Source organism: Carlito syrichta, unplaced genomic scaffold, assembly GCF_000164805.1.
Source record: "Carlito syrichta isolate Samal-C Ts95f unplaced genomic scaffold, Tarsius_syrichta-2.0.1 Scaffold305878, whole genome shotgun sequence".
Lineage (NCBI taxonomy): Eukaryota > Metazoa > Chordata > Mammalia > Primates > Tarsiidae > Carlito > Carlito syrichta.
The window spans coordinates 86,223-101,685 of NW_007249974.1; the positions used below are offsets into that span (position 1 = coordinate 86,223).

The 15,463-nt window shown below is 36.8% G+C and overlaps 1 protein-coding gene across 1 annotated transcript in view; it reads right to left on the reverse strand.

Moving 5' to 3' along the window:
- The window catches only part of KPNA3 (karyopherin subunit alpha 3), a 46,406-nt gene that overhangs the window by 29,768 nt on the left and 1,175 nt on the right, over window positions 1-15,463 (reverse strand). The window contains exons 2-5 of the mRNA XM_021714930.1: window positions 4,346-4,435; window positions 4,124-4,153; window positions 3,985-4,037; window positions 3,755-3,850 (exon numbers count right to left, since the gene is read on the reverse strand). Coding sequence (XP_021570605.1) covers window positions 3,755-3,850; window positions 3,985-4,037; window positions 4,124-4,153; window positions 4,346-4,435 — 269 coding nt within the window. The remainder of the gene's footprint in view (window positions 1-3,754; window positions 3,851-3,984; window positions 4,038-4,123; window positions 4,154-4,345; window positions 4,436-15,463) is intronic.

Consider the following 15,463-nt stretch of genomic DNA (forward strand, 5'->3'; position numbering starts at 1 on the left):
CTGTAAACACTGAAGAAAGCAAGCGAGGATGCTAGTATCAAAAGGTTAAAGAAATCCAAAAAGGAAAAGGTGTTAAGGAGAATAAATATCAGAGATACAGCAAGCAGTGATGATGAAAAATACACACAGGTTAAAAAGAACAGGTAAAGTAGAGTAGCAGGTAAGAACTATAAGGGGATTTCAAAAAGTTAACGGAAAATGTGTACTGTGAAAAAACTACACACATTAGCCGGGCTCGGTGGCTCAGGCTGTAATCCCGCACCTTTGGGAGGCTGAGGTGAGTGGATTGCCTGAGCCCGCGGGTTCGAGACCCGCCTGGGCAGCGAGATCTCATCTCTACAATAAATCAAAAAATCAGCCGGGCATGGTAGCATGTGCCTGTAATTCCAGCTACTTGGAAGGCTGAGGTGGAAGGATTGCTGGAGTCCAGCAGGTCGAGGCTGCGGTGGCCGGGAGCAGCTACTGCACTCCAGTATGGGCGACAGAGTGAGACGCCAACTCAAAAAAAAAAAAGAAAAAGAAAAAGCTACACACAGATCTCAATGCTTTCTTTTGCACCAAAATAAACTTGTACTGACTTGTTATAACATGTCTAAACAGGATCTAGTTTGAGGCACTAAGAAGGCCTAAAAAATCAGTCTGAAAAGAGCCCCTATCAGAGCAACATAAACTCTGCTAAAATTGAAGTAAGAACCAACATCAAACATACAGTGAAGCTTGGGTGGAAGAATGGTGAAATCACTGATGTAGTGAAAAGCTTATGGAAACAATGCCCCAAAGAAAAGCAGTTTACAAATGGATAACTTGTTTTAAGAAGGGATGAAATTATGCTGAAGATGAAGTCTACAAAAGCAGATCATCCATATCAATTTGAGGGAAAAAAACAACCAATCTTGTTCATGCTCTAATTGAAGACCAATGATTAACAGCAGAACAGCAGAAACAAGAGCCAATACCAGAGATATCTCAACTGGTTCAGCTTACACAATTCTGACTGAAAAGTTAAAAAGTTATGCAAACTTTCCAAAATCATTGCACCTAGATCCACTGCAGACAACAGCAGAACTTTCAATGGAAATTTTAAACAAGTGTGACTGAAATCCTTAACATTTCTATGAAGAACTGTAACAGGAGATGAAATATGGCTATACCAGTACAATTCTGAAGACAAAGAACAATCAAAGCAATGGCTACCAAGAAGTGGAAGTGATCAGTCAAAGCAAAAATGAACCAGACAAAAGCAAAGGTCATGGTAATGGTGTTTTGAGATGACCAAGTCACTATGCTTGTGGACTTTGTGGAGGGTCAAAGAACAGTAACATCTGATTATTAAGAGAGTGTTTTGAGAAAGTTGGCCAAAGCTTTAGCAGAAAAATGCCTGGGAGAACTTTACCAGAGAGTACTTCTACATTACAACAATGCTCCTGCTCATTCTTCTCAACAAACATGGGCAATTTTTCAAAAGTTTCTATGGAAAATCATCAGGTATCTACCTTACAGTCATGATTTGGCTCCTTCTGACTTCTTTTTGTTTCCTAATCTTAAAAAAAATCTGTAAAGAGCACCACTTTTTTTTTTCCAGTTAATAACTTAAGAAAGACTGCATTGACAGCTATATTCTCAGGACTCTCAGTTTTTTAGGAACAGACTAAATGGCTAGTATCATCACTTACAAAATGTTGGCCTTGATGGAGTTCATGTTGAGAAATAAAGTTTACATTTTTTAATTTTTATATTTTAATCCATCTTTCCATGAACTTTTTCAAGTTTCCTCATATTTAATGAATTCTAGCAGAAGGTAGGAAACAAGAAAGTATCAAAGGCAGAGGAGAAGTAAAAAGATAATAAAATCAGAGATGATAGGATCTTGAACAATTATCGCAATGCTCTAAGAAAGGATTGGCAGTAGTGGAAAACTGCCAGGGGTGGGAGTGGGGCATGACACATCTCAGCAAGGGTAACTGTATAATCAACATTTGTATACCTAACCCGAATTGTACCCCACATCTTTAAAATTAAAAATTTTAAAAACTAAAATAAAATAAAATCAGAGATGATAAGATGGCATATGTTGCTCCAGATTGGAAGAAAAGTTATTAAGCTGGTTGGTTGGGCAAAATACTAGAAATGGGAGCCTTAAACGATAAAATGAATAAATGTAAACAAAAAAATGACAAAACCAGGGAAATTCTTCCAAGATGTCATTTGAAAAAAGAGAATGAGGTGAGCGTGGTGGCTCACATCTGTAATCCCAGCACTTTGGGAGGCCAAGGTAGGAGGATTGCTTGAGCCCAGGAGTTCACAATTTCTCATGACATTTCCATAAAAAAGTCAGACCCAAATCACTGACAACTTTCTATTTTTGCTTTGGTTAGTGGCTATACAGGTCTGTGTTTTATTCACTAAGCATACTTTTCTGCATATATGCTATGATTCACAGACACATCTGAGGCTATGTTAAAGGTTGAAAAGAAAAAGAAAAAAAAAGGAAAAAAAAAGCGGACTAAGAACTACAAAAGGGCCCTAAAGATGGAAATAGAATTTATTTTTTATTTTTATTTTTTTTGAGTTGGAGTCTTACTCTGTCACCCAGACTGGAGTGCAGTGGCCAAGAGCGGCCACTGCAGCCTTGACCCGCTGGGCTCCGGCGATCCTTCTGCCTCAGTCTTCCAAGTAGCTGGAACTATAGATGAGGTCTCACAAAGTTGCCCAGGCGGGTCTTGAACCCATGCGCTCAGGCAATCCACTCACCTCAGCCTCCCAAAGCACGGGATTACAGTAGAATTTGTTTTTTAAACAGTTGAAATAAAACTTACAGTTACTTAAGTAAACACTGTTATAGAAAATACACATGACAGTATTAAAAAAGAAAGCATTAAGGATGTGGGGAGTAGGAGAGGTTGTGGCACACAATGAAAGCAGAAGGTATTTTTAAATACTAAGAACCCATAGTAGTAACATTTGTATACCACTATTCTTATCTAGTCAACTGAAAATTCCTTGGACAACATTTAGCAATATATCCCAAGTTCCCGTCTAAATGCTCTTAAGTGCAAAAACAGCATTTGTTTACATGTATTTTGGAGTTCAAACTTATATTCTCCTCAGTTAATTCAAACTGGAGAAGTTCAAGAAAAAGTACAGAGCTATCTGTAAAAACAAATGGAAATAAGACCAGCTCCTCAAAAAATACGAAGTGGTATTTTCTTCCTCTCCTTTGGATAAGTATATCCTGTCCTCTTATTCTTAACTTACTACAAACAAAAAGCATGATGTTGGACAACTAATCACAGCTGGAGTTCTGTTGAAGACTACAAAGAGGATCAGTGATCAGCTGGAATACTCCCAGGGTGAAAAACAATCACTTAGTTCTGGAAACCATTCATGCTGACTCAGTCATGAGGGTTAATCTATATATAGACTCATAAGCAAAGAGTGATTCAAACACTATTTGGGCTGTTATAAAATATTACTAATGAAAAATCCTAACAATTTTACTATAAATATTTGAGGTAAGTTAGAACAGGCAATACAGGAGGTATATATTTCCTAGAAGCCATATACATATTCCAAAAATTAAAAAGAAAAGCACTCTGAGTCTGCAGAATATAATCACAAAATAAGAAAATTACATAAAAAGCGTGACAATGGGAAAACATTATAAATTCAAAGCCAAACAGAATTAATTGGTTAAATAATAATCCAAGATTTTAAAACAACTGAAAAGTGAATAAGGAGTCAAACCCATACTTACTTATCATCCCTTTCTAGACATTTGACTAGAATTGGTAAAATTCCAGATTTTATTAGGTCATCAATTGGTGGGTTTCTGTCACTGGATAGTAGTTTTCTAGAAAAAGAAATATTAGAAATTAATTGCTATAATTTTCAAACTATGCACAGAAATAATATACTACTTCTAGACTATCAGCTAAGATACCTGAGGTATGACATAATTCTCTCTCTGGACAAATCAGTATTTACCTTGCTGCCTGGACAGCACTCAACTGGACGACTGGGTTATCACTTGTGGCATTCTGCAATACCAAACGTAAATTGCAGAAATTTTAAAAAAATCAATTTTAAAGTACTTTAAAATGAGAATATTAAATTAACAACATACCTGCAATATAGCTTCTAGTGTTACATTTTGCTTAAAAAGAAAAAAAGATAGTTTAGCAGAGTTTATTAGCAAAATTACAGTCATTAAATAGTGTATGTGTTAGAGTTAGAGTTAATATACCTTAATTGTCACTATAAAATTGGTCATACATTAAAAATGAAGTTTCCCTGGAATAATATAAAAATTACTTTAAAGACACTTTTTAAAAACAAGGTAACTTACTGCTTTAAAATCAGCATCAACATCTGAATCTTCTAAACTTTCTTCTTGGGGAACATTTCTCTTTTTCAATAAGTGTTCATCTCTTTTGTTCTGAAAGGCAACCAATAAATGTTTAAGAAGTCATTAAGGCTGCTGTTAATGAAAAATCCTTTACAATTATTTCAACTTTATTGGGCAATTGTGAAACAAACATTGAATAAAATAGGGTTGCCGGGCTCTGTGGCTCAGCCTGTAATCCCGTGCCTTTGGGAGGCTGAGGTGAGTGGATTGCCTGAGCCCGCGGGTTCGAGACCCACCTGGGCAGCAAGACCTCATCTCTACAATGAATCAAAAAATCGGCCGGGCATGGTAGCACACGCCTGTAATTCTAGCTACTTGGAAGGCTGAGGCGGAAGGATTGCCGGAGCCCAGCAGGTCAAGGCTGCGGTGGCCGGACCGGGAGCGGCCACTGCATTCCAGTCTGGGCGACAGAGTGAGACTCCAACTCAAAAAAAAAAAGAATAAAATAGGGCAATGCCCTCAGGTTCCCTTCCACTCTGGGAGCTTTTCTCAATAAATTCTGATTTCTCAACAACAACAAAAAAGAATAAAGTAAATGTGTATACTGAAAAAAAAAAAAAAAAACCAACAAGGCCATATTCTGGCTTTGGTAAGAAAATTAACTGGCTTACAGTCTATCTTTTACACATACAATATTTATTAAGCACCAACTGTTCTGACCAATGCGGTGCCTCCTGATCTTTTAATAAAGATTTAAATTTGGGGGTACAATATTGTCATAGATACCATGTTTCAACTAACATGCTAGTTTTAATCTACTTACTATTAATGGTTCCCTGAAGCAATTTATTAAGAGGTCAGATTAATGGGAAGAGCTCAATCCTCAAATGTTAAGGTCTGTAACACTTGTTGGGTATGGAGAGTAGGAATTCATTAACATAAATGCCACCTACTTGCCATCAACTCAGATTTACAATCTTGCTATCTGGCTTTTACAAGCAAGAATTCTCTACTAGCAAATCTATTTCTACATGTTACAGGACTTCAATTGCTTGTAATGGTAACCTGTACCATTTCACATAATATGTAAATCTGGGTAAATCGTCAATTTTCTTTTTTGGTTTGTCTATAGAATTAATCAAACCAGCAAGATCAAAAGATTAATTACTAATATTCTTTTCAACTTAAAATTTCAAAGGGTATACTTCTAATGTTCAATATAATATTTACAAACGTGCTTGACTATAACAAAAAATTACTGAAGAAGCATTAATATTGATGTTAAAATTCAGATCAAAGATAAAAGATTCAGACATATATTTCTATATATGTTGAAATGTCCTACTGCATGACATAAATTTCTGTGCTATATATAAGCAAGCATATTTAAACAAACTAATACCTACACACAAGTATTCACTAATCATTACTAGTCTACTAACCAGTTAGAGGTCAACGAAGTCCCAAAATTTTTCATGTATCTCTATTAGAATAATAATCAACCACTGAGGAGAAAGAAAGAAAATAACCAGTAGCACAATTCCGTGTCATCACCTAGTGCCAGCCCACTTTTGAAGACTACCAGATATCTCCCAGTTGTAGGAGGTGCAGCATGGTTGGACCTCTTGGGTCTCAACTAACCTAGGTAATGATTTCTTAAGACTCAGTCAGTTGGGTAAAGTATTTTTATTTTTTCTGCTAGAAAATTGCCCCACTTCACCAAAGTTTTCAAATTCATTGGCATAAAATTGCTCATGCTTAACTTACATATTGTTTGCAAAAATGGTAACAATTCCCCTTCCCATATCCAGGCCTTTGAGTAGTATTCAGTCCTGTACTGACTCTACAGAGGCATGCCTGTGTAACTTGCTTTGGTAATGGGACATTAAACAAGTAGACTTGAAAAGTGCTTACATGAGGCACATAACATCAATAATGTACCTGATCTCAAACTAGGCAAAGTGGGGACCAAAGGGAGGCCCAAGCTCTACCTGTACAATGACCACTTGTATACCTAATCCTAAATTGTACCCCACATCTTTAAAATAAAAATGAAAAGCGCTTACAAATCAGAAGCAAGTTCTCTCTTGTTGCTCTTTTTCTGAATTCACCATGTGAACAACATTGAACAAGTGAGGAATGAGTCTATGTGGAGCACAATCAAGTCTGTAATCCCAGCACTTTGGGAGGCCAAGGCACCAGGACTGCCGATGCTCAGGGGTTCAAGACCACCCTGGGCAATAAATCAAAAAATAAGCCAGGCGTGGTAGTGCACACCTGTAGTTCCAGCTACTTGGAAGGCTGAGGAAAAAGGATCACCAGAGCCCAGCAGGTTGAGGCTGTGGTGGACATAAGCGTGCCACTGGACCCCAGACAGGATGACAGAATGAGACTCCAACTCAAAAAAAAAAAAGAGGGGGGGTTGCTATGTTTAAATTAAATTGCCAGTCAGGCACAGTGGCTCACACCTGTAATCCCAGCACTTGGAGAGGCTGAGGAGAGAGGACAACTTAAGCCTAGGGGCTTAAGACAAGTCTGGGCAACACCAACGCCAACCTTGCCTCTACAAAACACAAAAAAATTAGCCCAGCAGGGTGGCCTACCTACAGTCCCAGCTACTCAGGACACTGAGGTGGGAGGATTGTCATAGCCTAGGAGGATGGGGTTGCAGTAAGCCATGATTGTGCCCGTCCCAAATAAATACACACATATGTAAGCAAGCAAGCCTTCTAAAATTCCTAGTATTGTTTGTTTCCTCTCTTGATTTGCTATACATTTCTCTCATGAAGTAGCACTTTAACTGTAAATTCTATGGGTTATGACATAGAACATTTATCCTCTTGTTCATTTTTATCTATTCCTAGTTTCCATTAGGGATTCTTTAATGGTCAATGTACTTAGAAGTGCTTTAAAACTTTCACAACTATGAGAGGTTTTTTTTTTAACTGTCTTATTCACAGATTTCTAATTTAATTGCATGTGGTCTGAGAATATGGTCTGCATAGCACACTGAAATAGCTGTCATTTTCTTTATAAGGTTTCCAAACCTTCTCAGTTCACAGTGTAGGCCAAAGGAAATAATCTAACAGTTTTTTTTTGGTTTTTTTTTTATCAAGTAGGTAGGTTCAAACAACTTAAAAGGTATTTGGGAAAAATAAAAACATAAATTGAAAGAAAAAATTACCTCGCTCTAAGATAAAATACATTGTATGAGTTCAAATTCGTAAATTAAACTATTTACATTTTCCATCTCCAATTAATTGATGTGTTTATTCATTACTAAGAAGAAAGTCTCCTACAATGATTATGTCTTTGACAAATTTCTCCTCCTAATTTTTACTCTCTCTCTGTTTGGACATATGTTTTTAGGTATATACTAAAGCTATTATAGTCATGCAATTTTTTTGCTCAGCATAATTCCCTGGAGAGTCATACAATTTGTTGCTTATATCGATATTTTGTTCCTTTTTATTGCTGAGTAGCAGTTCATCATACAAACATACCATAAAACTAGAAAAAAAACATACCACAGTTTGTTTACCTATTAAAGGATATCTGGGTTGTTTCTAGGTTTTGGCTATTACAAAAAAAGTTGCTATGTAAACATGTATATACAGATTTTATATGAATACAAGTTCTTGCTTCTCTGGGATAAATACCCAGGAGTGTGAATGCTGGGTCACACAGAAGTGGCATGTTTAAATAAGAAACTGCCAAACTGTTTTGCAGAGGGATTGTATAACTTTACATTTCCACTAGCAACATATAAGTAATACAGTTTCTCCACATCCTTGCCTGCATTTGGTGTTGTCACTATTGTTTATTTTAGCTGAGAGGTGTAGTTGTGGTTTTAATCTCTATTTCACTGATGGCTACTAATTTTGAACATCTTTTTATGTGCTTACTTGCTACCTGTACATCCTCTTCAATAACATGATTTTTCACATCTTTTGCCATTTTCTAATTGGATTTTTTTTTTTTAATTGTTGAGATTTTTCCCTAAAGAGACGAAGTCTCGATATGTTGCATAGGCTAGAGTACACTAGCAGTTCACAGGCACAATCATAGCACACTACAGCCTCCAACTCCTGGGCTGAAGCAATCCTCCTGCTTCAGCTTCCCAAGCAGCCAGACTACAGGCACTGCACCTGGCTCTTACTACTGAGTTTTGATAACTCATTACATAAACAGGATACCAGTCTTTCATTGAATATGTGGCTTCTAATTTCTTCCCAGTTATCTAGCTTGTCTTTTCATCCTCTTCACATGGGCTTAGACAAAGCAGAATTTTTTAATTTAATAAGGTCCAGTTTATCAATTTGTCCTTTCATGGATTAGGCTTTTGTGGTCAAGTCCAAGAACTCTTTGCCTGTCCATAGATCTTAATGATTCTCTCCTATTTTTTTTTTCTAGTTTTATAGCTTTCTGCTTTTACATTTAAGCCTATGATCCATTTTTTATTTCTGCATAAGATAATGAGGTTTAAGTTGAGATTCTATTTTTGTCTATGGATGTCCAATTGTTTCAGCACCATGTGTTAAAAAAGCTATTCTTTCTCTATTGAATTGGTTTTGATTCTTGGCCAAAAATCAGTTGAGTGTATTACTGCGGGTCTATTTCTGGTTCTACCTTCTGTTCCATTGATCTATGTCTTTCTTTCTGCCAATATGGCACAATATTGATTTCTGTTGCTATATACTGTAAGCTTTCCTATTGGGTGAAGCAATTTCTCATTTTACTCTTTGTCAAGATTGTTTTAGCTATTCTAGAGTCTGTGCCTTTCCTTATACATTTTAAAATAAGTTTGCCTATGTCTACAAAAAAACCTTGATGGGATTTCAACAGGAAGTGCATTAAACCCAAAGTTTAATTTAGGAAGAACTGATGTTTTTACTATGTTGAAGCACTCGACACAGTGTATGTCTCTCCATTTATTTGTCTTGTTTGGTTTTTTCACTAGTATTTTGTAATATTCAGTATACAAATCCTGTACATGTTTTATTAATGTATACCAAAGTATTTTATTTTCTTTGGAGTGACCAAAAATGGTATTACGTTTTAAATTTTGGTTTCTGCATGTTCAGTTAGTATATGTAGATGTGACTGACATTTGTGTGTTTTTTTATTCTGTGACCTTGCTGAACTTGTTAGTTCTAAGTAAAAGCTTTTTAATAAATTTTGGGATGTTCTACATAGATACTAATGTTATCTGCAAATAAGGGCAGTTTTATTTCTTCCTTGCAAAACTATACACCTTTTATTTCTTTTTCTTGACTTATAGCACTGGCTAGGACTTCCAGCACTATGGTGAAGATAAGCAGTGAAAATGGACATCATTGACTTGCTCCTAAATCTGAGGAGAAAAACATTCAGTCTTTTACCATTAAGTATGATGTTAGCTGTGAGGTTTTTGCATGAAGTAATTCACTTCTATTCCTAACTTGTTGAGCGTATTTATCAAAAGTGGGTGTCGGATTTCATCAAATGCTTTTCTTATATCAACTGACAAAATCATATGCTTTTTCTTCTTTAGATTGTTAATAAGGGGGATTTAAAGTATTTTTTAAAAGAGACATTTCAAACAGCTAACTAAACAAGTGCTAGATCTGATCAAACTGGGCATTTTTTCTTTATGTAAGACCTTAAATCAGTCTCATCTCCAGAATAATGACAATAAAGGCCTTATGGCCTATCTGACTGATCAATCCTCAAAAGAAGATTATATCAAGTACTGTGCCAAAGTTGAAAATACCTGTAATAGGTTCTGAATTGACTCTTCACTTATGAAGCATTATTCACTCAACAAATATTTACTTTGAGAGACATTATAGCATAATGATTAAGAACTTTGCCACATATCAGCTTGTGATTAGGCAAGTTACTTAATTCCTACGTAATTTTGTCTGCAACGTGATATAAAACAGAGGTACGTCTGTTTAAGTAGATAAAAGCCTAACTGAATAGAAAAGGAAGAAAACAAGAATTCACCACAAAAGGAGTCAGAGGGTAGGTAAACAGTACACATTAATAAACAGATCTTAGCCTCAATTTTGATAGATCAGTATCAGTGTCATTCAAAGTATAGATTAGCTAATAGCTCTCAAACTATTTGCTCCAAGTCTGCTACAGGATAATAAATCAACCATGAAACCAAGCACACTGTTGTTCAGTTATTTATTTAGGCGAAAGACTTACTTATTTAGAAAAAAAAATTGGCCGGGCCGGGTGGCTCAGCCTGTAATCCCAGCACTTTGGGAGGCCGAGGCAAGTGAATTGCCTAAGCCCGTGGGTTCGAGACCAGCCCGGGCAACTTGATGAGACCTCATGTATACAATAAAATAAAAAATAGCCAGGCGTGGTAGCACACGTCTGTAGTTCTGGCTACATGGAAGGTTGAGGCAGAAGGATCGCTGGAGCCCAGCAGATCAACGCTGGGGTGCATGCATGCCACTGCACTCCAGCCTGGGCGAAAGAGTGAGACTCCAACTCAAAAAAAAAAAAAAAATTTATTTAAAATTGACATAAATGATGTCTTGAAATTTAATGTTTTGTTACATATATAATGCTATATGTTTTGAAATACATACACATTGTATATTTACTATGAATTAACATATTCATTATCTCACATATTTTTTGTGGTGAAAACACATCTACTCCTAGTAATTTTCAAAAATACATTATTAACTATAGTTTAAAACCATGTTGTACAACAGATTTCTTGAATTTACTCCTCCTGCCTAACTAATTTTGTAGGCTTTGGTCAACATCTTCCCACTCTTCTCGCCTCCCCAGTCCCTGGTAACCATCATCATGTCTTTACTTCTATGAGATAAACTTTTTTATACTCTACATATAAGTGAGATCATGAGTGCCTGGCTTATCTCAGTTACCATAATGTCTTCCAAGTTCACCCACATTGTTGTGAAAGACAGGGTTTCCTTCTTTCTAAGGCTGAATAGTACTCTGTGTATATATGCCACATTTTTCTCATCCATTCATCTGTTGATGGACATTTACATTGAGACTGTACCTTGGCTATTGCGGATAATACTGTAATGAACATGGGAGTGCAGATAATTCTTTAACATAGAACATATGATGCCGTATAAAATTCATTTCATTTCCTTTGGATAAATACACAGAAGTGGGATTGCTAGGTCAGATAGTAGTTCTATTTTTAATTTTCTGAGGGACCTCCATACTGCTTTCCATAATAGCTGTACTAATTTACATCTTTACCAACAGTGCACGAGGGTTTCCTTTTCTCCACATCCTCACCAACACTTGTTATTGTTCACCTTTTTTTGATAACAGTCACTCTAACAGATGTGAGGTGATACAGCATTGTGGTTTTAATCTGATTTCCCTGATGATTAGTAATGTTGAACAGTTTTCATCTACTTGTTACCATTTATGTGTTCTCTTTTCTTTGTTTTTTTGTTTTTGTTTGCTTTTAGCGATAGTCTCACTCTGTTGCCCAGGCTGGAGTGCAGTGGCATGATCATAGCTCACTGTAACCTTAGACTCTTGGGCTCAAGCAATCCCTCAGCCTCTGGAGTAACTAGGATCACAGGAACATGCCTCCACACCCAGTTAATTTTTTTTTTTTTTTTGAGAGGCAGGGTCTTGTTAAGTTGCTCAGGATGATTTTGAACTCCTAAACTCAGGTGATTCTGCCAAAGCACTGGGATTATAGTCATGAGTCACTGTGCCTGGCCTATGTGTTTTCTTTTGAAAATGTTTATTCAGGTCCTTTGCTCATTTTCTAATTAAGTTATTTGAGTTCCTTACATAATAGTAACATCTTATCAGATATATGGTTTGCAAATATTTTCTGTAGGTTTTCTCTTCACTGTTGATTCTATGCTTGTGGGGTCACACACAGAAAATCATTCCCCAGATCAACATCACGGGGCTTTTCCCCTGTGTTTTCTTCTAGTAGTTTTATATAGTAGTATTATTTACATAGGAGTATTATGCTTAAGTCTTTAATCTATCTTGAGTTTATTTTTGTATACGATGTGAGAGAAGAGTCTACTCTCATTCTTTTGCATGCGGATAGCAAGCTTTCCCAACACTGTTTATTCAGAAGACTATCCTTTCCCCACTGTGTATTCTTGGCTCCTTAATTAAAAATCAATCAACCATAAATGTGTGGATTTATTTCTCGGTTCCCTATTCTGTTCTATTGGTCTGTGTGTTTTTATGTTAAGGCCATGCTGTTTTGATTATTATAGCACTGCAGATTTTAAATCAGGTAGAGTGATTCCTCTGCTTTGTTCTTTTAAGCTTAAGGTTGCTTTGGCTATTCACGGTCTTTTATGATGCTATATAAATTTTAAGATTTTTTTTCCATTTTTGTGAAGAACATCACTGGAAGTTTGATAGAAATTGCACTGAATCTGCATATTACTTTGTGTTGTATGAACACTTTAGCAATATTAATTCTTCCAATCCATGAACATGGACTATCTTTCCATTTATTTGTGTCAAAGAGATTTTATCAATAAAGGAAGCAGTGCCTCATTTGTCACAGATCAGAGCCTTTGAGTAGCACTGCTTATACCTAAAGTGTTTTTCTTAAAACTTCAATATAAGATTTAAATATAAATACAAATACTAAGGGATCATATGTCAATTTCATTATTGAATATTACCATCTAATGAGTACCACCGACTATATATCCAGAATTTGTTAGGCATTTTGAGATGGAAAGAACTTTGGATGTTTTTTGTGGGAAGGGGTAACTGGATGGTGGACATGGTTATTATCTTCACTTAGAAGCCCACAATCTTTTTTTTTTTTGAGTTGGAGTCTCACTCTGTCGCCCAGACTGGAGTGCCGTGGCCACTCCCGGCCACCGCAGCCTCGACCTGCTGGGCTCCAGTGATCCTTCCGCCTCAGCCTTCCAAGTAGCTGGAACTACAGGCGCGCGCTACCACGCCTGGCTCATTTTTGATTTATTGTAGAGATGAGGTCTTGCTGCCCAGGCCGGTGTCGAACCTGCGGGCTCAGGCAATCCACTCACCTCAGCCTCCCAAAGGTGCGGGACTACAGGCTGAGCCACTGAGCCCGGCAAGAAGCTCACAATCTAAAGGAAAAATGAAATATTCCTGGAAGAACTCAGGTCACTCTATGAAAAAGATACTTGTACACATCGCAGCATTGTTCACAATAGCAAGAACATGGAACCAACCATGCTGCCCATCAAAAGAGGACTGGATAAAAAAATGTGGTACATATACACAATGGAATACTATACACAGCCATAAAGAAGAACAAAACCATGAACTTCGTAGCAACCTGGATGGAATTAGAGTTTATAATACTGAGTGATCTCTCACAGAAACAAATACTGAGTGATCTCTCACAGAAACAAAGAGCTGAGTATCACATGTTCTCACTCATAAGTGGACCTTGAAAAACTACCATATTACTGTAAGAAAAGGATTGAAAGTGGCAGGAAACTGTGGGGAGGGGACTGGGGATGAGGGAGGTGGGATTGACAGTAGTCAATATCTGCCTGGGGAAGGGGGGGCATACCTCATCGATAAGGGTAACTGCATGGTGAATATTTGTATACCTAGCCCTGAATTGTACTCCACAATTTTAAATAAAAGTTAAAAGAGGGAAAAAAAAATATTCAAAGCGACTTCCCGCTGGGTGAAGTGAGTTACCAACTGGTGGATGACATCCATTATTAGTTCAATTTCTGAAGAGTAGGGCTCATCAATGAAACTCTGGGGACTAGCTCTCTTTTATTTTCAAAAATCTCAATGTCAGTAAATAACAACACTGTGATTCTCTTCTCACTGTAGGAACAGAGATAGCAAAGGTGGAATCAGACACAGGTACTCGACCATATAGAGTGGAAGAATCTCTTGAGGAGCTCTCTGTACCTCTATAGAGACACATCTAAATCAATTAAGCTTTGTCTGAAGTTTTAGGCTTTGTTTCAGAAAGGGCTCACTTCTCACTGCTTACTCCAAGAATTCTTAAATGTGAAATAAGAAATTACTTGAGATTTCTTTAGTTAATTTTCAATCCTACAAGGATTTTCAGGCATCTAATTATAATAACTGGAAAGAGAATGATGTTATCCAGGAAAAAAAGAAAGAAAATAGGCCTTTAAAGTAATGAAGGTGGACATTTTAAAAAAAAGAGCTCTGACAAGCAGGAATTTTTAGTTCTATAAAGTAATTACAGAAGGCATCACAACATAGAAGGATCAAATAACCAAATACAAATATAAATTAGTAGCTTAGATTTATAAGCATATTAGAAGAGCTAAAAAGCTTGCAACATAGGGAGTTCATAATATCAGAACTAATATAAACATTTTAAAGATGGATTGCAAGCATGAAAACTAAGAAAAAGTAAAGGCCCACATGTGGGGACAGATGGTGTAATGTCAACAGATGACAATACATGAATGATTATTTAATTCTAATTGTATTCCTATTGCCTCCATTAAAGAGAATAAGCTTCACTCGATGAATGAAATAAACAAACAAACAAAAAGACACAAACCTTTCTATCTATTTAAAGTTCTAAATATGCAAAATAATCTGCAGTGTTAGAAATCATGCTAATGACCCAGGCGCAGTGGCTTATACCTGTAATCCCAGCACATTAAGAGGCTAAAGGAGGATTGCCTGAGCCTAGAAGTTCGAGACCAGCCTAGACAACACAGCAAGTCCACATTGCTAAACACACACACACACACACACACACACACACACACACACACACACACACACACACACACACACACAAATTAGCCAGGCATGGTGGCCTGTGTCTGTAGTACCAGTTACTCAGGAGGCTGAGGCAGAAGGATCACCTAAGGCCAGGAGGTCAAGGCTGCAGTTAGCCCTGACGATGCCACTGCACTCCAGCCTGGATGACAGAGTGAAACTCCGACTTAAAAAACAAAAAAAGAGACATCAGGATAATGATCTGAAAGAGGTTGCAAATATGATTACTAAAATATTGTTGTGTCCATGAATGAGTTAAGGAGTTGACAGGACACTGGAATTAGCAAGTATTTTACAAATTTAATTTTTTTTTTTTGAGTTGGAGTCTCACTCTGTCATCCAGACTGGAGTGCAGTG